The sequence below is a fragment of the Pleurodeles waltl genome, chromosome 2_1, assembly GCF_031143425.1.
Source record: "Pleurodeles waltl isolate 20211129_DDA chromosome 2_1, aPleWal1.hap1.20221129, whole genome shotgun sequence".
NCBI lineage: Eukaryota > Metazoa > Chordata > Amphibia > Caudata > Salamandridae > Pleurodeles > Pleurodeles waltl.
The window spans coordinates 211753112-211779447 of NC_090438.1; the positions used below are offsets into that span (position 1 = coordinate 211753112).

The 26336-nt window shown below is 40.5% G+C and overlaps 1 protein-coding gene across 3 annotated transcripts in view; it reads right to left on the bottom strand.

The window, feature by feature from the left end:
- Window positions 1–26336, bottom strand: part of AFF2 (ALF transcription elongation factor 2) — a 928871-nt gene that overhangs the window by 90490 nt on the left and 812045 nt on the right. For 2 of the 3 annotated variants that reach the window (XM_069212415.1, XM_069212418.1), the window contains exons 12-15: window positions 11935–12059; window positions 8188–8404; window positions 3166–3302; window positions 2375–2438 (exon numbers count right to left, since the gene is read on the bottom strand). In XM_069212415.1, the coding sequence (XP_069068516.1) occupies window positions 2375–2438; window positions 3166–3302; window positions 8188–8404; window positions 11935–12059 (543 nt within the window). The remainder of the gene's footprint in view (window positions 1–2374; window positions 2439–3165; window positions 3303–8187; window positions 8405–11934; window positions 12060–26336) is intronic. The other variant, XM_069212416.1, reaches the window with a different exon arrangement.

Consider the following 26336-nt stretch of genomic DNA (forward strand, 5'->3'; position numbering starts at 1 on the left):
AAGGACTAAACCTGCAACACTTGAACCCAGCGTGGCTTCAAGGGCTAGTCGGCTGGCCTCCTGATCTGAATTCTTAGGGACATAACAGACTTCCAACCACTCTGCTCCTTAACTCTGCTATCTGTAAGACTGCTGTGCCAAGTAGTGTCATCCCAGTCCTGAACCCTTAGAAGTGGATCTAAGGTGCTTGCTCAAGTGGAACTGATGCATCCCCTGCTGCCTGGACAGAGTTCATGCATCTCTGCTGTTGCATGGGCAGAACGGATGAATCCGCACCAGACTACACGACGCCGGCATCAGAGATAAAGCATTGGATTGGATCAGGTCCTCCCTCACCAAAAGAACACAGCATGTCAGACTACCGCCACTCATGTCAGAAACCAAAGACATATGGTGTGGAGTACCCCAAGGATCTTCACTCAGCCCGATGCTTTTGAACATCTACATGAGAAATTTCCACAATGGGATGAGAGCAGTCGCCATCTTGATGGAAGCCAGCTGCCTCAAACTCAACTCGGACAAGACAGAGATCCTAGTAATCGGCTCTACCCCTTTCACTCCTGGTGGCCCACCGCACTGGGAAACACCCCACCCCCACAGACCACACACGCAATCTGGGCATCATCGTGGACTAATCTCTATCCTTGACCCGCCAAGTCAATGCCATCTCATCATCATGCTTCCATACCCTCTGACTCCTGCAAAAGATTTTCAAGTGGACACCCTCCGACAAGAGGAAGACAGTCACCCATGCACTCATCACTAGCAAACTGGACTAAGGCAACGCACTTTGCACCAGCATCACAAAGAAACTATATTCAAGACTGCAAAGAATGCAGCAGTCAGACTCATCCTGGCCATTCCCTGACACAGCCAGAGATCTACACTGGCTTCCAGTCAACAAGTGCATCCCATACAAACTCCTGATCCACACTTACCAGGTACTGCACAACACAGGACCAGCATACCTCAACCACTGCCTCGCCTTCTACATACCCAACGGCCATCTCTGTTCTTCCCAGCTCGCTCTTGCAGCTGTTCCCAAGATCCAGAAAAACACAGCAGGAAGAAGATTCTTCCCCTACCGATCAGCCTGGATTTGAAACATGCTACCTCTCAAGCTCAGGCAGACTGCATTACTGAAGCAGTTCAGGAAGAACCTCAAGACTTGGCTCTTTGACTGAGCAGCACGTCCACAAACAGCACCATGAGACCCTACAGGTGATTAGCCTTGCTCTTTAAATGATTGATTGATTGATTGCAGCTGTTGGGTGGAACAGAATCGGCTCATCGCCTTTCGGAACTGACACTGCGTTGCTTTCTTTGATGCAAAGTCCCTGCATTCCAATCAAGGACAGCCTTCACAATGCCACGGACACACCATATTGCAGCCTCTGCCCTCTTCAGACTCAAGGCATCACCTCGACATCAACACAGATGGAGCCCTCACCTGAACGCCACTGGATCTCGGCACAGACAACATTGCTGCCTGGGGAAAATCAATGCATCTCCTCAACGGTGTGGTACAGGACCAACGCAATGCTCTGTAACCAGGATTTAAGGTACTTTTGTTCAGTGGGCCCATCTGCACCCATGTAGCCAGCCCACACAGCTTCATGGTTGGTCTGAATGTTTGACTTTTTCCTGGTCCGACATTACCAGATATTCACACTTCGTGCTTCTAAGCACTATTTTACAGTTTAATCTTTACAGCTTCATAACTCAAATTCTACTTATTGAATGTTTGTTGTTTTGGTCTTGTTTTATTCATTGACCTATAATCTATTTTTCTAAACTGGATTAGATTCATTTTGTCAGGCATTTTCACTGTTGTACTGCTTGAAGTGTTGCACATGTACTTTACACACTGCCTCAAAGTTAAGCCTGACTGCTCTGTGCCAAGCTACCATAGGGTGCGCAGAGGATAATTTAGGGTTTGCCTGACATTTACCCTGACTCGGATTGTGGTTCCTACCTAAGGTTTACATCCCAGTAAATCAACAACACAATTTCTAACAATAGTACTATTGTGAAGAACTGCTTTTAAACCTAACCCCTCACATGATTTTTTCTGGAGATTGAATTGCTGCTTGGGCTCAGCTACACAAGATGATAAAATAAATATTAGAGAAGTCACCACTGTGGACTGAAACATGCAACATACCTCAAAAGTTCAGTTTTTCAACACCAACATTACTACACAGAGGAGAATACACTGTAATGCTTTTCTGCTGGTAAGGCTATCCTAAGACATCAATAACAAAGCAAATCATTAATTTGTGATTCACGTTACCATTGATTCCTCACATTATGGTCGGCCCTACCACCTTCTATAAGTAAACAATATGCAATAAAGAAAATCAAAAAGACATACCAGTGCATCTGCTTTGTGCTTCAGCTTCTTTGCTTCTTGCATATAATAATCTGCATTATGAATCCTAAATGAAAAAGTCACATAATTTACCAACGTTCACTTACACTTAGTTATTTGAACATTTTAACACATTGTCTTCTCTGTCTAATGTAGCCTCCAGGATACTTCCACTCAATCTGGCAGATGCCACTCTGCCCCTTGCCTTTACATTTTTACGGTGCAGCCAATATAAGTAATACTTTAGATCCTTCTCTATACATTTTTATTGGGGCACTACTTAATATTATGCCAATTGTGTGAGAGTAGATTATAATGTTGCCTTCTTAAGCTTCCCCTGTTCTGTTAAACTCTACACAATAATATATTCCTTACACTTAGCATTTAAAAATATATATAGCAGCAAGCAACAACCACCCACCATCCTCCTTGCAAGCGTTGCTCAGAATATTTCCTCTTTGGTGTGTTGTTGGGACTCTTAATGGCCAATGGATTAGCATCTCCAAACTTCAGAATGAAATTTATGACAGTTACCTATCTACATGACACTGGTTCTGCCCTCGAGCGTATTCTTCTGTCTCAGGAAATTTTAATTGTGTATTTTCTGACACAGAACGTTCGCTGCTGGGCTGCCTCACCGTGCTCTAGACTCATAAACCTATCTATAAAAAAATCAAAATTGGAATGAAGTTGCTTATTTCTGAAATATGAAACTTGTAAAGTATTACTCGCACACGACTGCAGATAGTTTTATTCGAAATGTTTTGAGGCAATGTACTGCACTAGATACATACATTTCGTCAAATGATATTTTTGGCCTTGTCGACTCTGAATTTCCATTTGACAGCGTGGTCCTTCCTTGCCATGTGTCCATTTCTGGCTGTTTGTTGTCAAGAAAGCTGCTCGATGGCCTACTTTGAGAGTCTTCATCCTAAAAAAAGTACAATTTTGTCATACTCTTTAAAAGATTGGGTGATTCAAAAAAATATACTTGCGTGTACACTACATTGAAAACTTTCTATTTTAATGTAGCAGGTAATCACTACTATACTTCAAGCAAAGAAATGTTGATATTATTTTTTATCAAGCATGTGGTGGAGCACACAGACAAATCTATGTAGTATGCAAAAAGCCACGTTATCACATCTTGAAAACAAAGGTTGCATTGAATGGGTTTTGAGGCAAAGAGTAAAAATGCAAGGTTGGTGAAAGAAGTGCTGCACCATCAATGTACTAATATCTTTTTTTCCTTACATCAAGACAAGAGGTCCAACTACATGAAGAAAGCACTTAGGTGAAAACTTAGGCTGGGCACTGCAAGTATTTAAAAATAATCTGCGGCATCATTAAGAAATTACGGTAGTCATGAGGAAAGTGGGTGCATATTACACTAACAGGGTCCATCCTGTAATGAGCTGGATTTTCTCTAGAGTCAGATTTCCTATTCTACCCTTCCCCACCTAGTTGCCAGGTTCTCAAGAAGACACTTTTTTGCAGAGCTACATTAACACGTGATTGTTACTCAATGAAGACAGGGCCTGATTAGAATCTCGGTGGCATTGCAGCTGAGACTGTCAATATGGCAGGGGTGAGGCTGCCGTCAGTCGGGGGATTCAACCCCCATCGCATTACAACATTTTCTGCGTGCTGGCCAGCAGAAACATCGTATTACAACGTTTCCATGGGTCAGCCCGGTGGAAACACCCCTTAGGGAGCTGAGGCATACCCTGGCCACTTAGGGCAACATTGTTACTTTGCTCACCATCCAGTTTGGATTCAGCTATATGCAATCAGTCTTGACCCTGCTCCCCATGCCAACAGTTCAGCCCAAACTGCCAGGCCAGGTCCTCCCTAGACCAGAAACAAATATCCTGGGACTGGTTTTGGGGTGTCACCCCACAACAGCCAGGCTAACTTGAATCCAGTGGCATAGTGAGCAAGGGACCCACGTCTGGGCATAGCATGGCCACTTAAGGGAACTTTAGCAACACAAAAGGATGATGGACTTAGTACTGAAAATTTTCAAACACTCACCCCCAGTCACCGATCTGGGTTTAATCCATTGTTGTTTTGGTCACCATGGCACCCTTGTAGTGAGTGTTTGAAAAGTTTCAACACTCTTTCCATCATTTTATTTTGTGGTATTGTTATGTGTGCCCTAAGTGGCCAGGATATGTCCAGGCTTGGGTCCCTTGCTCACTGCGCCACTGGATTAAAGCTAGCCTGGCTGATGAGGGATGACACCCCGAAACCTGTCCCAGGATGCATGTTTCTGGCACGGGAAACACCTGCACTTCATAGAAACAGGCCAAAACTGTAATCATGTGATGACCTCATTGACTCCACATTGACTTCACATGGTCCAAGTTTTGATAGGTTCCTGTTACAGGTGTAGGCCCACACACGCGAGTCAGGTATTGTTTTTAGCAAGAAAGGTGTGGGAATGCTAGGTGGCAGGAACTTTGTGTAACTCCACAGATTCTAGAATTTTACCTCAGAGAAATGTAAGGAAAAACTGTACTATAAGCCACAGTTTGGGCATTCTGGGAAAGAAAAGATGATTGGATTCATATATATCATACAAACCTCCCTACTTATAGGGTCCTATTTTCAGAAATATAAAGAGTTGATAGGTTTGCCTCGGTGCCAGCTATGCAGAGGCCCAAATACTGTAGATGCCAACCATTGATTCAGTGAGTAAATTTCATAGGAAAAATATTGATGTTTCCTTGTAGTGCTTTCAGGCCTTTCATGTCACAGGTGATAGGCTCACCCACAAAGTGAGATAACTATTTTATCAGGAGAAGACATATGGTAACACTGGCTGGTGGGACTTTTACATATTCTGGGACTTTCCCTCTGAGAAATGTAAGTAACATCTATGATTGTAGCCAAAGTTTGACTTTCAGGGCATTCTGGGAAAGAAAGTCTATTTGCTTCCATGCACATCACACCGCACTAGACTTCCCTACTTATCTAGTTTTCACAGATGTGTGTAGTTGGTTGGGTTGCCTGTGCGCCAGTCGAGTCTGGGCCCAAAACCTACTGCTACCCACATTGCCAAAATAAGTGAATTTGAATTAAAAATCTTGATGTTTCCTTGTTGGGTTTTTAAGCCTTCCTTTGTGGGTGATAGGTCCCCCACAGAAGTGCGTACCATTTTTATCACCAAAAGTATCGGAACACAGAATAATAGAACCTTTGTTAGTATCCATTGAGTCTCAATCCACTAGATTGTGGCATAGGAATTGATGCATTGTAGATGCACAATCACATTTTAATAAAAGTGTACGTAGAACAAATAGACTATACATATATACATCTGTATCCAGAAGAATCATTGAGAAAAAAAGATGCTGATGAAAACAATATCTCATATTTCTTTTTTCCCTACTGTCTTTCATTAGTTTCTTTGAGTAAAACTTGTGTGATCTATCCATATCAGCCTTAGCATAAATTCAGAATGTTTTCTACTTTTAAGAAACTGAAAAAGCATTTAAGAAACATTTCACTCAGTTGCATTTACAGGCTTCACACCTAATTCCACCACAAAATGCATATATTTGATGAAATCACAATAAAAGGAAAAAAGACTGGTACTTGAGAAATTGCAAAAACTGTGCCAAAAAATATGATTATTTTTACAACTCACCTTGTTCCTGAACCCTTGAAAAAGTGTGATCTTAGCAAAGCAAAGCAAAGAAAACAATCTGCATATGCCATTCTTTAAAAAAAAAAACATATTCTCATGTACAGGACATTATTCCCCAAAAAACGAATTCCTACCATTCAGCTATTTTCTCTCTTCCCTCTAAGGGAAAACACACAGACTGAGGGGGTCATTCTGACCCTGGCGGTCTTTGACCGCCAGGGCGGAGGACCGCGGGAGCACCGCCGACAGGCCGGCGGTGCTCCAATGGGGATTCCGACCGCGGCGGTAAAGCCGCGGTCGGACCGGCACCACTGGCGGGGTCCCGCCAGTGTACCGCGGCCCCATTGAATCCTCCGCGGCGGCGCAGCTTGCTGCACCGCCGCGGGGATTCCGACCCCCCCTACCGCCATCCAGATCCCGGCGGTCGGACCGCCGAGATCCGGATGGCGGTAGGGGGGGTCGCGGGGCCCCTGGGGGCCCCTGCAGTGCCCATGCCACTGGCATGGGCATTGCAGGGGCCCCCGTAAGAGGGCCCCTACATGTATTTCACTGTCTGCTGCGCAGACAGTGAAATACGCGACGGGTGCAACTGCACCCGTCGCACGGCTTCCACGGCTTCCACTCCGCCGGCTCGATTCCGAGCCGGCTTCATCGTGGAAGCCTCTTTCCCGCTGGGCTGGCTGGCGGTCTGAAGGCGACCGCCCGCCAGCCCAGCGGGAAAGTCAGAATTACCGCCGCGGTCTTTCAACCGCGGAACGGTAACCTGACGGCGGGACTTTGGCGGGCGGCCTCCGCCGCCCGCCAAGGTCAGAATGAGGGCCTGAGTATCTTCAGAATCTGAATGTGTGGGAAACTAGCATGCTCATTTGGCCTGGATACTTTTGTGGAAAAACCAACATATAGGGCCAGATGTATGATCATTTCATTTTGCGAGTCTCTACTTGCAATTCATTGCGAATTGCAATTAAAGACTTGCAAATGAAAAGTACAAATGTGTCTTAGACACTTTTAGCAATTCCCAATGGGGTCGCAAATGGCCTACTTCATATTACTGCGATAGGCTGCAATTTGGGATCCCAATGGGAATGGCCGGCACCCACAGGGATGGTGGCCTGCTGTGCTCAGTAGACTACCATGTCTGTGACTGCTTTTCAATAAAGTTGTTTTTTTAAATGCAGACCATTTTTCATGAATGAAAATGGGATGCATTTCTAAAAGAAAAATTAAAAGTTTTCTGTTTATTTTTTAGAGTAGACAGTGGTCCGTGGTACCTCTTCCTGCTCTGAAAAAATATTTTTGCATGCATTTACAAAGGGAAAGGGGTCCAATGGGGACCCCTTTCCATTTGCAAATGAGTTAACACCATTTTGACATTGGTGTTAACTATGGTTGTTTTGCGACTGCATTCACGGTCACAAAACAATCATACATGCCACAGTGAATCCGAATTAGGAAGGGAGGCCCTGTGGACGCCCCTTCATAACTGCAAGTTGGAATCCCTATTTTGGGAGTCAGTAACTGTGTAACGACTCACAAAATAGGGGTGGTACATCATACCTGGCCTTTTTGTGGTGCAAACTGCAATTTTTGCCTTTTGCGACAGCAAAAAAGCGTTGTACATTGGGCCCATAAAGCCTTAATCAGAAACAGACCCAAACTTCCAAAAAACATGATCATCAGTAGGGGGAGGAGGCTTAGCAGCCAAGTGGTTGCATTTGCTGATCCAGCTCTCTGCTTACATTGCCTGACTTCCTGTCATTAGCTTCGTGTGCTCTCTTGTGCTCACTTCATCTTTCTATAGCGTTTAATATCAGCAGTATTGTTTGGTGTTAAACGAGAAGCAGGAATTGTTTGACTTACCCACAATGTCTGTGATGGTGGCCCACTTACACAGGCCACTGAGTCTCTTACTTCTATGGATTATTGTAAAACGGAGCACTGGAATACAGTAGTGAGTGATTTCACAGCTTTATAGTTCGATGTGTGAAAATGTATAGCTATTCTCCAAGATAAACTATAACGCTATGCTGCAGAATCTATGGCCAAGGTGTTCTTTTCTCCATGTCATTCGATGACCCTGACGTTTTCACAGTAAAAGGTTCACATTACATTCACAGTTTTAAAAAGAAACATGCACATTGAAGAAAACAGAATAGGTGCTCACATCGATTCCTTTGTGGTCAGACGCGTTGCTCTCATTTTTCCAGTGTTTTGAAGAGGATACACTGCTGCACATCAATGATGTGGTACTGCTGTCCTCCTGAATGAGGGAGGTATTACCGCTTGAGTGCCTCCTGCTGACTGGCTCATCCATGAGTGGCGACAGTGGCGGGGGGAGCAGCTTCTCTTCTCTTTTTTTTGTTGTTCTTTTAGTGCTAATTCTAGAGGTAACAAAGAGCACCGCATGTTGTAAGGCAGGTGCGTCTTCTCAATGACCATGGCATGCAGCTGTGCACCTTATCAAAGACTAAAAACGGTTTTGGAGAATTTCAACCAAGACAAGTGGCATAAGAAAGTTATATAGAAATGGAATGTTGAATTAAAAATTACAAAAAGAAATAGTGTGGAGCTACGGGCCGAATCGTTAATTCCACCTGTGGTATCACCCCACACCTTTTCAGTCATCTGGTACCAAAAGCTAAAATGTGCGCTTAATTTCTATGCTCATCTATTTTGGGAGAGGTTTACAGAAATCAAAGCTGTACATTTCTTTTACTGCTATTATTGTGTTCACCAGAGAAAGCCACGTTGCATGCACATGTCCCCCAATAACAAAAAAAACGAAAAAAGCAAAAGGTTTTACTGACACAACTCAAATGCCATAAACTGCCGCATCCAAAACGCCGACCACTAACCTGTATTCATAAAACGGTTTTCTTCGAAAGCTTCTGCCAAAATTAGCTGTATGAAAATTGTTCTGTTATGGCTGGACAAGTCATGCCTCTTTAGATTATTCCTTCTGAATATTTAAAAAACATGGCCCAGTTATTCTTCCATCCTATAGTAAATGGACAGGGCACTGTGTATACAATATTCCGAACTGTTTTTCAGTCCCTCAACTTGAGAGGACAGTTTATCTTACTCTCTGGAGTGAGTTGTTTCATGTGCATTAGTTAACGGAGTTATCACTTAGCTTTGGGCTGTTAAAGCTCAAGTGGTCGCATGTTCAAAACGAATTCATTGCAATAATTATTTGATCTTAATGGTTTAATTTGGCAAGGCGAATTGGATAATTGTAATTTAGTTAGACGTTTTAATCAGTGGTGCAGCCAGAATGCTGTACAAAATGCAGGAATAATGCATGTCCTTGAAGCAGAATGTATATGTGACAGCAAAAAGCAGCCCTTCAGTACAATGGGAAGGCAAAACGCTTGCCAGAAGTCTGAACCAGAGCAGAACTAAACTCACATAGACATGGGCAGTGCAGAGCCCCCCGTCTGCCAGCCTTTTCATGTGGGGTCCCCGCCATGAAAAGGCTGGTGGAAACTGGACTTGTGATCAACACCGTGGCACTGAACTAGGCCTCGCCATGGCTGACCACAGCTCCGACCCCAGTCATCTCATCGGGAACCATATTACAGACAGGGAAGACAGTCCAACAGGATCGTAATGTGGCAGTCAGACCACCTGGAGTTCGGCAGTCCGACTGCCAGTGTGGCATTGACGGTAGGCCCTAAGTATTTAACGGAATCTGTTGAGAAAGGAATTAGAGTCGGTGTTATCTTTTATCCTTCATGTTTTTTTATCTATGTAGCCCAAAGTTTCCATATGTTACATATTAATGCAGATAGAATACAATTTATATGACCCACATACCATTTCTAGTTACCACTAATGTCCTTGCTTTGGTCTTAATTGCTTGCTTAACAAGCAGAATTCGGATATTTGAGGTAATTTGGTTCTTTTTTTTTTTACTGTTGCCACCATTCAAAAGCTATACTCTGTTTCTGCCTGCCCACCCAGCGGGAAACTCATAATAGCCCTCACGGTCAGGTCACCGCACCGGTGGTTTCTGACCGCACAGCTTTGGTGGACGGGCTTTTCCGTCCATTGAAGTCATAATGAGGGCCTCAATGTTCATGCAGCAGGACTTCACACTGCAGTCTCACTGCATCTCAGAAGGAATCACTTCAACTGCCCAACGCATCTTCGACACAGTCCACGGATTGCTCTGCAAACCAAAATTAAGGTACTCTGTTCAGCTGGTTTAACTGGGTCCCTATAGCTGGCCCAAGATCCAACACCGTAGACCTGAACTTGTGACTCTGTCTCGGTCGCGCACAACTAGATCACCATAGTTGGCTTTTGGCGCTATTTTCTCTTAAAATGTTCAAATTCAATATCTCTGGATCTGCTAAATGGATTCTTGTTGTTTTGGTCTTGTTTTATTTATTAACGTCTGCTCTGTTGTTCTAAATCTGTTGTGGATGCCTTTTATGGTGTTTTCACTGTGTTGCTGTTTGAAGTGTTGCACAAATACTTTGCACGTTGCCTTTAAGTTAAGACTGACTGTTCTGTAGCAAGCTACCAGGGAGTTGTGCACATGTTAATTTGATGTTTGCCTGTGCCTTACCCTGACAAAGTCTGTGGTTGCTGCTTGACTAGGACTCACACCGCAGTCAACCAACAACCCAATTTCGTACAGCTGTAAATAGCTCAGCAGTGTGAACTAAATAGCCTACAGTTGCTTCTAAACTGAAGTAAATATTTTATCATGAGGGCCCAAATTTTAGCCTGAATTTATCCCCTCTCTGAAATTATCAATATTGGGAGCATCAGTGATACTAGCAGTGGAGTTAATTGCCGCAGTTTATGCAGTCACTGTGAGAGTGTATAATTATACTGAACCAAAATTTGGTATAGTGTCTCCCCCCACAGTCCTTATGGTCCCCTATATGTGTTTAAGATTAAGACTAAATTTCCAGTGATTTAAACAGTAAGAAAATCTGAGTGTTTCAAGTTCTCACATACGTTTTTATTTGGAAGTCTCATTGCTGAATAACTCAATTTTAGAGTGTTTCTGTTTTTGCATATTATTTTCTTTTTACAAAATCATTTAGGTGTATGCCCGATTCATTTCAGCTCCCCCCCATTCCTTGATCAGGGGTATTTTATCTATGAAGTAAGCAGAAACACTCAAAGATATTTAATGTAAATTCAGAACCCATAGGCGACGATAAGGCATGCAGTGGGAGACACTATAGCAAATTTTGGTGCACTGCAATTATACTTTCTCTGAGGGCACCCTTGATCAGCAGGTGACACCACACCAGCACACAAGGGAGGATAAACTTTGATTACTACGACAACCACAGGAAGTGCAATGATTTCGTCTAAAAGTGGTCACTGTGAGAGTACCATCAAATATGGGAAGTTACTGGGGGAATCAGTAACTTCATCACCTCAGAGTAGTTACTGCTGACCTCTTAATCCTGATGAACTAGAAACATCTGTTAATGGACCCATTGGAATTAGCACAGAACTTGTAATGAGTCGCTTAGTGCTAATAATGGTGGTTAGCATGTATTAAATTGTTAGAATGTTTTTACCCATTGACAAATTTAGTCTGCAGATTTTCCACTTTTTGAACAGCTAACCATCCCTCTGCTTCTGTATTTTATTGTTGATTTCTTATTACCTTTTTTTTATAACACTATTCCCCTGCAAGTGGGAAGTGTTGCAATGACACACTTTTTGAATTATGGTGTTCATTTTCCTTCTGTCTCCATTGAATGAGCAGTTCTATGAACAGTTTTCGGGAAGCGTAAGCCTGCACTTTTAAAGTGTGAAGTGATACACAATGGTCTCTTACAATAATTAGGTAACCAAATGGCATTATGATAAACTTCTATACTCAAAATAGAAAGGCATTCCAACTTTTTGAAAGCAGATTGACATTTCCGCAACTTACTCTTTACTGCTGGATAATCTGTGATTAGGTATTGGAGAAATACAGGGTGGTAACAGGCGCAATGTTGAGGTGTCTTCCAGACACAGCTTCTTGTTATCAGCGGGAGTGTCAGAGATGTCAGACTGCTTAAATAGACAAAACAGAAGACAGAGGATATTATTATCTGTATATCATGCACTATCAACAATGCATTTAGTAGGTGTTATCTTACCAGTGATTAGTATTGCTAATTCACAATGCACACATTTCTAGTTTTTAATACATTACTTTTAGTTTGAATTTTTACATGAAAAAGATCAGTTGAAGGAAATGTGCAAACATGGGCTTTGGGTTCCGACTTCCAAACCCTAAAGATTGTTTTGCATTTCTACAGTGAAAACTGAAAAAAGAAGGAAAGCAAAAGCATTACCACCAACTATAGACTGCAGCTAAACAATTTAGATGCAAAATATATGTGTATATTTACCATGAAGTAGATTTTGGAAACTACCAGTCTCTAGGCATACATAAGTATTTCTAGAATCTGACAATCACACCTGAGTTATTTAAGCATAGAAAAAACAAATACAATACCTAGTTTGTGGGACCAGGTACCACACTTGAAGTTACATATGTTGTTGTTGTACGAGAGATGTGGACTCAATGTGGCCTAATCATAAAGCAGTTTATGAGTATGTAAATTAGTACTTCTCTAATACTCCTACATGCACTCATAAATGCCTTTGGAAATTGGCCACATTTCTGTACAACACAAATGTCTATGCATTATGTTCAGAATAAATGGTTACAATACAATATGGATTCCAGTAAGCCCTTCCACTTGTCTTAATCCTAGAAGGTATATCAGAAAATACTATGTGATGGTGCATATGATATAAGTGACATGAGATTGAGGGACTTGAAAAAAAGGCACATATCAATGCTTTTTCCGGACTCTCCTTTTTTAAAATGTCTTACTTTCTTAGGCCATGTTGAACTTTAATGTGGTGTGCTGTAGTCCAATCTTTAACTGATTCCAATATACGTCCCAGTCCCGCTCCGACACAGAAACTCACCTGTACACTGACACTATTAATATTTAGCTAAAAACATGAGCATAATTAGAGGAATCATTCAATTCTCAAAACTAAGTACAACATCATTCCCTGTCAGCTGTGCCCTTCTTCTCTAGCTCATGATACCTAATTAGCACCTCTCACAATCCCCCGAATGTATTGAGGTGGACTGGAATGCAAGCAATCAACATAACATAACATAACATAACATAACATAACATAACATAACACTAAATACCATTATATACCTACAAATGTTATTCTTGTGTTAGCTAATTCTTGGAGAGCCCAGGCATTGTCATACAAACACGCAGGGCTTCCAGTCAGACCTCTGCATCCATTAGTCTGAGGTAGTGTCATTCACAATTTGCTTCAGCTTACAGCATGGGGAAATGGGTCAGCCTACTTCAACCACTGGCTCCCTTCTGTGTGAGTAATGGCTTCTTCTAATACACAAAGTAGCCATCCATACAGAAATAGTGCACTTGAACAGAAGGGCATAGTAGGACAATTGTATATATATATATATATATATATATATATGTATATATATATATATATATATATATATATATATATATACATATATATATATATATATATATATATATATATATATTAATTCAAGATCCAATAAGGAAAGGGTTGAGGTGGAGCGTGCTGCCCTTACTTTGTATACTTCAAGTAGGTTAAATCATATGGTGCTTGGATCACGAGGACCAACCCCTTAGGCCTCAGAAAAAACCTTGGTTTTTATAGTAAAATAAATATAGAAGACCCAGCATCATCCATATGTTTGGTTCAGAAAAAAAATTGTTGTCTTTTTTGAATGATTTACTTAATAAGAATGAAAAGTCATGAACTATTGGATTCATTTTACTTCTTTATTGATCCATTCAAAATTTAATAGCCAACGCGTTTCGTCCCACCGAACTTCTTCAGGGCTACATAAATACAAAAAACACATAAAACTGTGGTATCGCAATAGGAAAATAATCTATCAATAGCTATAGAAAACTTTATGTGTCACCACAATCGTTAAAATCTTAAAACTCAAATGCCATGTAGTTCTAAAAACTGCACATCGATTCTTAATATTGTTAGTTTCAAACATAATCCAATATAAATTACAAAATAATTGTAAAAAAAAAAATATATATATTACATATTTCACAATCATTATAAACTTATAAGCACATATTTATTTGTAATTCATACATAATTCTTTTTCATTAAGGTTTCTTTTAAATAGTGAGTAATTTAATATATATATGAGACTAAGTAGTTACATTACCATTCCTACATATTTCTCATTCTAGGTCCTGTTCTTTGTAAAACTATAATTCTTTTAAGTATTTCTCCATCGTTCGTCTTTTTATATTTTGCAACTAACATATTCGTTTTGTGATATAGATTCTTTAATAGTTATGAAACATTAAGTCATGTATTACAAGTATCATATTTATGGATTACAGGCAATTGAGAAAAAGAGTCCGCCTAATCAACACAATCTAATAAATATACAAGAGTTATATGTTACACATCCTCACAAAAATGAACGCAGAGGCTGCCATCTTAATGAGGCCGCCATCTTAATGTGATCTAGAGTATTAATCCTTCTAAAGAAAAAGAATTGTATTTCTTAAATTAAAAGTGACTCATTAATAAATTCAAGGCAGACTGTATGTACTGTTATGTGATCATTAATTTCATATTTATAAATCATAAATAATTAAGAAGAAGAAAGGCCGCCTTTTTAGCGCGGTCTAATACGGGTATAAATCATTGTGTTGAATTTACATGTTACACATCACCACAAAAACAAGTACATGAGCCGCCATCTTAGTGCGGTCACTTGTGAGAGTGGCGAATTTGACATAAAAGGTTGAGACCTTTCAGAGTCAAGAAAGAGACCGCCATCTTGGTGCAGTTTGGTAGGTATGTAAATTGTAGTATAAAGAGTGTAAGCTGAACACTAAATACAGACGTCATATGGCATATGAAGACCGCCATCTTAATGTAATTTGGATAACAAGAACGAAATTGAAAAGACAATGAAGTTCCGAGGGCCATGATACGAACATTGGGGGTTTTAAAAAAAACAGGTCATCAGCTTACCATGGTCTAATTCAATTGTATGGTTACACAGAGTATCAATTATTGTTTGAGAACAGAGGTTATATATCGTAAATCCTCGTTAGACTGTGGTAAGCTGATGACCTGTTTTTAAAAAAAAAAACAATGATACTTATCAAACTACACCAAGATGGCGGTCTCTTTCTTGACTCTCAAAGGTCTCAATCCTTTTATGTCAATTTCGCCACTCTCACAAGTGACCGCACTAAGATGGCGACTCCTGTATTTGTTTTTGTGGTGAGGTATAACATGTAAATTCAACACAAAGATTTATACCCATATTAGACTGTGCTAAAAAGGTGGCCTTTCTTCTTCTTAATTAGTTATGATTTATAAATATGAAATTAATGATCACATAACAGTACATACAGTCTGCCTTGAATTTATGAATGGGTCACTTTTAATTTAAGAAATACAATTCTTTTTCTTTAGAAGGATTAATACTCTAGATCACATTAAGATGGCGGCCTCATTAAGATGGCAGCCTCTGCGTTCGTTTTTGTGAGGATGTGTAACAGATAACTCTTGTATATTTATTAGATTGTGTTGATTAGGCGGTCTCTTTTTCTCTATTGCCTGTAATCCATAAATATGATACTTGTAATACATGACTTAATGTTTCATAACTATTAAAGTGTCTATATCACAAAACGAATATGTTTATTGCAAAATATAAAAAGACGAACAATGGAAAAATACTTAAAAAGAATTATAGTTTTACAAAGAACAAGACTTAGAATGAGAAATATGTAGGAATGGTAATGTAACTACTTAGTCTCATATATATATTAAATTACTCACTATTTAAAAGAAACCTAAATGAAAAAGAATTATGTACGAATTACAAATAAATATGTGCTTATAAGTTTATAATGATTGTGAAATATGTCATATTAATTTATTTTTTTTACAATTATTTTGTCATTTATATTGGATTAAGTTTGAAACTAACGATATTAAGAATCGATGTGCAGTTTTTAGAACTACACGGCATTTGAGTTTTAAGATTTTAACGATTGTGGTGACAAATAGAGTGTTCTATAGATATTGATAGATTATTTTCCTATTGGGATACCACAGTTTTATGTGTTTTTTGTATTTTTGTAGCCCTGAAGAAGTCCGGTGGGACGAAACGCGTTGGCTATTAAATGTTGAATGGATCAATAAAGAAGTAAAATGGATCCAATAGTTCATGACTTTTCATTCTGATGAAGTAAATCATTCAAAAAAGACAACAATTTTTTTTCTGAACCAAACATATGGATGATGCTGGGTCTTTTATATATATATATATATGTATATATATATATATATCAACAACATTCATGAAATACTTCACGAACGACCGTACTCCGGGATCTCTTATTTCACAAAATTTATTTATTCAGGCTCCGTTAACTTCGTTTACAGCTCAACAATCACCCGCCCAATGCGTTTCGGTCTGAGAGACCTTGATCACGGGCATTTCCGGTAGGGAGTTTCTGTTTCCACATTGATATCTACAGATAACAACTCATTAAGACTCAACATATTTCTAATTGCACTTTGAAACTACTTCTCTCTGCTTGTTAAGTTTAATAACTGCAGTCTGCACAACTAAAACTCACCCATAATTTCCAAATAAGTTTGATTATTAACTAGTGCACTATAAACTTATAATGCTGCATTCTGGGAGTTGTAGTTACCGCAAAACAAAACCAATTTAATCAATATGTTGATACACCTCATAAATGTGCGTACGTGACATACTGTCTGTGTCTCCCCCCATAATAAAAAAACTAAAATATTAACCAAACTGAATATTAGCTGCAAGTGCTACAGAATAGAAAATAGAAAATAGAAAAAACTGTGTTTTATGATTATTTGCAATGGCTGCCATGTAAAATTACAAATGTACAAATAACTCCTCATCCTGATTCATCCCCAGAGGGGTCAAGGTTCGAATCTCCAAGATGTGTTTAGACTCCAATTGTCGTAGTCTCTTTTCTCTGTCCCCTCCTCGTTCACTTATGGGGACATGGTCAATCGCATTAAAAGTCATTGTTTCCCATTGGCTATCATGTGCCAACTCCATATGCTTAGCTGTGGCATAACTTCTGTCTGTGTTGACGATGGCACGAATATGTTCAAGGATCCTTTTCTTTGTTTCACATATGGTGCTCCCAACATACTTTAAACCGCAGGGGCATTCAATAACATATACTGTGAACCGGCTCTTACAAGTGATATGTTGTTTAATGCTTTTCGTGACACCATTACCAATGGTGTATTCCTTAGTGTTTTTCGCAATTTTGCAAGCCTTGCAATTGCCACATTTCCAGAAACCTGTTTTTTTTGAGCCAGTTGCCCCTTGTCTGAGAGCTAAAGTGACTTTTTGTGATTCTGTCCCGCAAATTTGGTGCTCTTCTAAAAGTCATTAGAGGAAAGTCTCCCATAATCTCCTTTACTATAGGATCCAATTGGAGAATAGACCAGTGTTTTGTTAGAATCTTCCGTAACTGGAAGACATTATTGGAGTATGTTGTGATGAAACGTATAGGATCCTCCGATTGACCTTCCAACACAGAAGTTTTTTTATGAACTAATTCTGTTCTCGAAATCTTTTCCACTCGCTGTTTTGCCTTATTAATACATTTCCTGGGATATTGTCTGGAGATAAATCTTTCTTCTGAGGCCTTCATATGTTTAGCAAATTCTCCAGATTCTGAACAAATTCTTTTTATCTGTAAGAATTCGCCATATGGTATGTTCCATTTAGTATTGGGTTGGTGAAAACTATTGGCATGTAACACTGAATTTGTGGCAGTAGATTTTCTGTGTAATGTGGTATGTATCTCTCCTTCTCTTATATAGATTTCTGTATCCAGAAACGTCACTCGTGTGTCACTGATTTCATAAGTGAATTGCAGTTTGGCAACAGTATTGTTCAAAACATTAAAATATTCCTTAAATTAAATTTCTGTGCCATCCCAAATTAGAAATAGATCCTCAATGAATCTTAACCAGCTGATGTCTTTCTGCTGGAATCTTTCATTTTCTTCTGCCCATGATATTCTCTGTTCAAACCAGCCCATTGTTAAGTTCGCAAAATTTGGAGAAAAGGAAAAGCCCATGGCTGTTCCTTTTATCTGTAAAAAATAACTGCTGGTCAAACTGAAAGAAATTATTGGTAAAGGTGAAGTCAGCCTTGGACACTTGTGGCTTCTCACTACATAACTGAATAGAGACTGTCAGTTAACACTTTGGGGTCGATTATGACTTCAGCAGACAGAAAAGCCTGTCCACTGAAGTCCCAAAGGGCATGCTGCCTCCCCCGAGCCCTATTACGAGTTGGGCCAGTGGAAAACAGCCTAAAGCATTTCCTCCGGCTCATAATAAAGCCGGCGGCAATGCTGTAGTGCGTAGGGTGCACAAGCACCCGTCCCGATTTTTACAAAGCAGACAGTCAACATCGTGATGGGGCTGGCCAGGTGGCCCCCTGCACTGCCTATATCAAATGCATGGGCATTGCAGGGGTCCCCCTGGGGCCCTCTTCACCCCGTCTCTGCCACTGACAGAGAGGGGAGTCGTAATCCCCAGAGCAGCATGGATTAGGACCTCCAGCACTGCCAGTCTGTCCTGTGGCAGAATAGTGGCGATGCTGGCAGTCCGACCACGGTGCTACCACCACAGTTGTAATGCGGCTGTCGGACCGTCACATTGGCAGTGGTCCGACTGCCACCTCCCCAGGGTCATAATGAGGGCCTTTGTTTCTCCATGTTCATCTTCAAGGTCTATTTCTCAAGCTCTTTATCGCTAGTACGGTGTAACATCTATTCTCAAGCTAACAATTCATGTGAACAATCCTACAAAGAAAACAACATGCAAGCAGAAATGGAAACTAACATTTCATGTCGAAGGATATTCAGGCCTAGTCATGTAAGTTTAAACACATAGGGGGTCATTACGACCCTGGCGGCCGGCGGTATGTGGGCGGTAACACCGCCAATAACACCACCAACAGGCTGGTGGTGTTCCGCCAGCAATTATGACTGTGGCGGAATTGCCACGGCCATACCGCCGGCCCCTCCATTTTCCCGCCAGGATTCCGCCTGGCGGTCATAATCCCCAGGGCAGCGGTGAGTCCCGACCGCCGGCCTGTCCATGGCGGTACACACCGCCATGGAAAGGCCGGTGGTAAGGGGACTTGGGGTGCCCCTGGGGGCCCCTGCACTGCCCATGCACTTGGCAAGGGCAGTGCAGGGGCCCCCATGCATAGCCCCGTCACGCATTTCACTGCCCGAATTTCGGGCAGTGAAATGCACGACGGGTGCTACTGCACCCGCTGCAAATCACCATTGCCGCCGGCTCTATTACGAGCCGGCTGCAATGTTGATGTGACATTTCCGCTGGCCCAGCGGCAATGTCATAATAGGGAGACAGAAATACTGCCGGCAATGGCGGTATTCTGTCTCCCGCGGCCTCTGCGATCTTTTGAAAAGACCGCCGAGGTCGTAATGACCCCCATAGTTCTATGTTGCACATTTAATATGAGTCAGTTGTGCACATAATACTACAAATATAAAAGAATGTAAGTACATGATTTCTAATTATACTTATATTGCAGTTTAGATAAAAGCAAGGTAACTTTGAATACAAGAGTATAAACGCAACTGAGAATTACATTTTAAATGCAAATGAGAAAAAATTACTGCACATGTTTATATTAACTCTTCTCTTTTCTAAAGTAAATATATTTCATTATTAAGGTGACAGTTTCTAATTCATTTCAGTGACTACATTTTATTTAATAAGGTTAAGGCACACAGAGTATATGATTTTTTAGGTATACAGTGAATGCACCACAGTATTGCGTTCTAGTGCAACACTTCACATTAATAACGTTAGAACTCACAAAATACGTAGTGCCAAGTGCACATAAATATGTGTGACGTATAAGGGTGGAGCCAAATTTACACTGCTACACATATATATCGCTGACCATTTTAATATAATTTCTTCTTTAAAAAAGCATAACTCCAGTTCTACTGATTGGATGTTTGTCCTCTTTGTCTTCTTTTTTATTAAATTGAGCTCTATCTTTCTAATCTGATGTAGGATTTTTTTGTGTGGTGTTTCTCTGCTTTACTGTTTGAAGTGTTGCACAAATACTTTACATATTGCCTCTAAGGTAGGCATGACTGCTCTGTGCTAAGCTACCAGAGGGTTGAGCACAGGTTAGTTTAGTGACTTCTGTAGTTCATCCTGCAAGGGATTGCTGCTCTATCCCTGTATCATCCCTGATTGTGACAAAGTCTACATATGCCTCCATGTACATTCCTTTGCCTATTCCGGTGCACTGTCTTCCACACTCTGTTCCTCGTATATCAGCCTATACCATTCCAACAGTGCCACTCCATCTATGCCCCCCATATTTCCCCTCTGCTAATGTTCAGGCCCCATTTGATCCATCCACATACTTCACTGTCTGTGCAACCTTTGTCTCCCCCCTACCCCAGAGTCTCCCTGTCTCTGTTGCCTCCCTGATTTTGCCCTTTTTGTCTCTAAATCCATATTGATTTTGTGAGTCCTTGTGTTTAACCCCTTGGACCTACCTTCCCTAACCTCATAGGCCTTAAAACATTTTAAACCGCTGTGCCTTTCTATCTATCCCACTTACTCCTGCATGTGTTTCTATGGATGTGGCCCTTATTATAACTTCCATAACCTAAGTTTTATTTGCAGTGTGCTCCTTGAGGGTGTGATCGGTGTCCAGGATGAATCCAAGTGACTTGGTAATGGGTGAAAGTTGGGGTTCAAAGTGGTCAAGATTATTTTCTGTGAGCTTTTCTTCTTGGTATTGGCAAAAAACAAAAATTCTGCCATTGTGTGGTTGGGCTTCCGGTAGGTTCTGGGCATCCAGGTTTGGATGAGGTGCAGTGATTAAGGCATTGGATATCTAGAGCAGAGGAGGCTTCTAGACAGAATTGTCATCTTTGTGAATTTTGATGCTGTTATCAGCGAGTAGAGGCTAAAGGGGCTTCATGTAGGGGTTGAAGTTGACATGGGATATTATGGAACTCCAGTGGACTATGATGATGATAGGGTATGGATGAAGGTGGGATGGTCAACGGTGCTGAGGGCAGCTCAAAGGTCCAGCAATATCAGGAGGCAAGGGTCATCAACTGTAGTCAAGAGAGCATTGCCTATAATGTGTATGGTAGCTGTGTCTGCTACAGCTTAATCTGAAGCCAGATTCATGGTCATGCAGCAGACAGTTGGTGTTGATGTGATCTAGAAGTTGAGATTTAGAATCATTTTTTTTTAAATCCTTGACTATGGGAGTTGGAGTTGGATGAATGACAGGCCAGTGGTTGTCTGACCAAATATCACTAGCAAAAACATTGTTGACATACTTTGTACGTAAAGTCAAAGAAATCATCAGCAAAAATCTACAAAAGAACACTGTATCATCCAATAATAGTAAGTCTATTGAATTTTACCTGTTACACACTATACTAACTTTAAAACCTATGTTGGCTTTAAAAATATTTAATTGTAAAAAAATATACTTATATAAAAATATATCTCTAACAATAAAATAAAATTATTTATTCTAAAATAGTTGCAATAAATACACATAATATTTAAAAATATAGAATTATACTTTAAAAATAAATATTATCATAATAAAAAAAAACGTTTTATATTTTTATTACTTTTATTAGTACAAACATTATACAAGAAGAATATTGGCAACAAAATCTACAGAAGACCACTATATCATCAGGAAATAGGTAAGTATATTGAGTTTTAGCTATTATGCAATATAAGATAACATTTAAAACAGACATAAAAAAGTGTAATTTTATTTATATTAATTGCAAAAAATAAACATAATATTTAAAAATTAAGATACTTTAAAAATATATATATACTAACAAAATTAAATATAATTACATGTAAACATTAGAAAATATTACAACTCCAGCAAAGGGTCCATTAGTGAAAGTGCTAGACTTTGGAGTGGTTGCATTTACTATGTCCAATGTGAGCAACAGTATGGATGGTGTGGTGTGTTGAAAGGGTCAGATTTGCTATTCATGTGCAAACCTAAGCAACAGTAAGAAAAAAGATGGACTTTGGAGGGCTCCGGTTTAATATTCAGAATCCAAAATAAGCAATAGTAGGAAAAGTGTTGGACTTAGCAGGGGTTACATTCAATGTTGTCATTGCAATGTAAGCAATAGTAAGGAAAGTGTTGCAATTTGCAGGAGTTAAATGTAATTTTCCCTACCCTAAATGAATAAATTGTAATGTGCATATATATATGTATAAAATAAATAAGCATGAATATATTTCTATAAATATGTTATTGTTATATAATGCATACAAAATATTGAAAGAGAACATATTAACATGTACACTTTTACATATTACACATTAAAAATATATCAGTCAAAAACTAAATAAAAGACTACTTCTCTCTACAATGTTCTAAACTTCTAAAAACACATAAACAATTACAATTATTAACAGAAACAATAACAGTTCACATTCATTTAAAAATGATAACTGTATAGAATCAATTATACAAAATCCTTAAAAATAATAAAATTAGCTAATGTTTATCTAACGTATATGAAATTATCACAGCCAAATAATCAAGACAATCAATAATCTACCTAATAAAATAACAAAGCAAAGATGTATTATATTGTTTATATTATTTAATTCCTAAACATTAGCTAATTATTTATATAATTAACATATTTAAAAACTCCCCATCCTATTGTCCTACACGGCCAACAACCTGCCAAAAAAATACAAATAAAAACAACTAAAAAATAAGTAAATGCACTAAACTGCAAAATATTAACTGATAACACAATCACTAATAAAACTTAACTAAATAATTATGAAGAAATATTATGTACAACTAACATAAAAAATGTATCAAAGAATTTATGTGTGGATTTGTGAGTTATGATGGGTTCTCAACCCCTTTTAGCATGGTTTATATTGCAAAATGCAGTGATCTCACTTCAAGTAGAGGTGGATGATGGGAAATGTACCGGTTTCACTGTATATATAAAATGGCTCATGAAATCTGCTAGTCTGATGTCTTCTTTTAATGATGGTTTTTGGCAGGAAACCAGTAATGTCACTTTCTGATTGGTGGATGCTGGGGAATGTAGTGATGTCACTTCCTGTAGAGGCCCCTTGTGTGCATTCAGTTCCTCTTTGGGACCCTGATACTTTCCGTATGCCCTTCATGCCTCTGTACATCTTGTACTCCCTTGCATATGGTGTCCTGATGCTTTTCATACACCAGTGCCTTCCTTCCACCAAGCTCTTTTCACTCCTACTTTGCTGCTGTGTCACCTCAGTCCAAAATATCTCCTGTGTCATCTTACTTTGCATTTCACCTTTAACTCCTGCCTGATAATGACTCCAACTTTTCAATCCTGCTTATGTCATTTCTGTACCCTCTCTGTGCCTTCCTATCGTTCCCTGGTCAAAGCCCACATTGCCTCCATGCCCCTCTTCCTCCCTGGCTCCAAGCATCCCTAATTTTGCCTCTTTTCGATTTCAAATCTGAGTCTTCATCCGCGCCTATTCCATCTGCGCATACCACTGCTTCATTGCTAACACCCTACACATTTTTGCACCTAATTTCCCTATACATCAATGCACTCTTCTCTCCTTTGCTTCCCTGCCCCAAGCTTCATCCAGCTTTCTTCTACTTGATAACGCTCAATGTTTATGATTGTCCTTGTGTCTGTTTGTCTTCTTGACCTTATGTCCCTGCACCTGTTTCACTGAGTGCCTTAACATATTTTTGTTTTTGTTCCCCTAAGTAAATTGATGTACTAAACATGTTGGACCAGACGTCACTTGTTCCCTGGAGGACGAGCTGAGGAAATTGTCTCATTGTTTCATTTTGTATGAGTGCAGTGTTCCTGTTCTACCGATAGGTGTGTGGGGGCGAGAGGTGTATGTGTGCACATGCTTACATTAACATGCAAGCATGTATGTGTGTCTGACAGCTATTGCCTATTCTGTAACTGTAATATGAATTTCATCTAAACTATTCACCACTTAGGACATGAACAACAGTCGATGCATGGTCAGAGGGTTCCTTGGTAACAGAATCTTGCAGTTCCATAAGCATAGCTGCCCAAGCTTGTAAATCATTCACTAATTTATTATCAGTGCAAACGTGTTTCATACAGACTTCTTCCATGGTGGCCCATTCCGTGATGTTTCTGAGCCAATTGGCGTATGTAGGTGGGAAACACTCATCCAGTGTTCAGCTATGAGATGTTTTGCTAGGATAAGGCCCGGCCCAGTAGGACAAGTCTGCTGCTTAATTCCTACCAGAGGGGAAGGGAATCAAACCTAGGATCACTTGCCGGAGCTCTAGAGGGATCTTCTATCCAGTAGCTCTGTTGAGATTAAGCAACTCTAGTCATCAGTACAGGCAAAAAGCCTCACAGTAGCAGATAATATGTATAAAATCGGCCATGCAGTGTCGGCACCAGGGACATGTGTCAGAGCTGTGGGGTATATGATATGTAGCATTTTTGGGAGATAAATAATTTTATTGGATGATGTTGTAATGTAATGTATATGTTTGAATCTAGCATTTGAGCTGGCCAGGTGGGTCACCTCATTCACACGCCTCCAGTCCCTTTCTGTCATAGGTTCGGACAAGAGGTTTTCCCATTTTGCTTGAATCGGGAGAGGTTTTCTCTGGAGGTACTCCTACAGGGCTCTGTAAAGATGGGATACTATGTGTTGATCTTCAGCCATTGCAAGCAGCATCGTAAGAATAATTAAGGGTAAGTGAGCTAGGTGGGGGCATCAGGGAACGTGGGCCATATCTCCCTCGCCATGGCAGAAATTCTTTTCATATTGTAAAAATTGTCCAGGGCCCAAGTTAAAGTACTACATCGCCTCTGGGAACAAAACAAAGTATCTCCCAGTGTATAGATTTCCCAGTGTGTGACAACCCCAGTTCTTCCACCTCTGGAGTGACATAGGGCCTCATTACGAGGTTAATGTTTTTTGTATAGGTTTTTGATTCATTGGAATATGTATTATTCTCCTTTCTATCTATCACGAGCACTTTTTCTCACACTATCTGTCCCGGGGTGTGTTGTTTTATCAGATGGGCTGTCCATTTAGGATGAATATATTAAATTGATATTTATGTATAAGTAAATAAATGAATATATATTTATATGAATAAATAGCTTTTTTGCTTTCACCTATGTTGTTTTATGATGTATAAATAATTTGTCGGTTTCTCCCCGTTAGTGCATTGTTGTATGTAATGGTTATCTTCTACCCAGCCCGGTCGGGTTTTTGGGTTACCCTCTGTGGTTTATAAGTACTCATTACGAGGTCAGTGGACGGGAAGACCTGTCTGTCGATCTTCTGATGGAGAGGTTGCCACCATGCTGGCTACCTTCTCGCTGGGCACATTATGACTTTCCTGGTGGGCTGACTGATGAAAATCAACATTTCTGCCCATCAGGACCGTGGGAAAGTGGCAGCAGCATTGTTGCTAGCTTGTAAGTGAGCCAGCGGCAATACTGCAGACGCAGGGGGCACCAGCACCCTCGCAATGCTCACTGTCTGCAGAGCAGACAGTGAGCATTGCGAGGGTGCTAGACAGAGGGACCCCTGCATGGGCATGGACAGTGCAGGGGTCCCCCCCTGTTGCCCCCTGCACCTGTTGTCCCCCACCATGAAAAGGCTGGTGGAGAACCAGGTCGTAATCAGCAGGGAGGCGCTGCATGCCACCCTGGCTGATTCCAACCTACCTCCGCCACTGTCAGCCCGTCAGGATCACCGATCCCAACAGTGACGGCGATACCCTGGCAGTCTGACCGCCAGGGTCGTAATGTGGAAGTCGGACAGCAACGGTGGTCCTGACCACCACTTTAAGGCTGGCGGTCTCAAGACCACCAGCCTCATAATCAGGCCCATAGTCTCCGCTATCATGTGGAAGCATTGTAGTATGCAGAGGGCCAAGTCAGGAGCAAATGGGGCTCCATATTAACAGCCCTTTCCCATACATCGGCCACCTGATGTATCATATACGGCATGGCATATGGGACGTGTGAGCCCCTCATTAGCAATGCAAGAAGAGTTCCTTCTACATGGGAACCCATCATGGGAACCCATCAGGAAGGATTTCTCCCAGAAGTCCTCCGTGTCCAG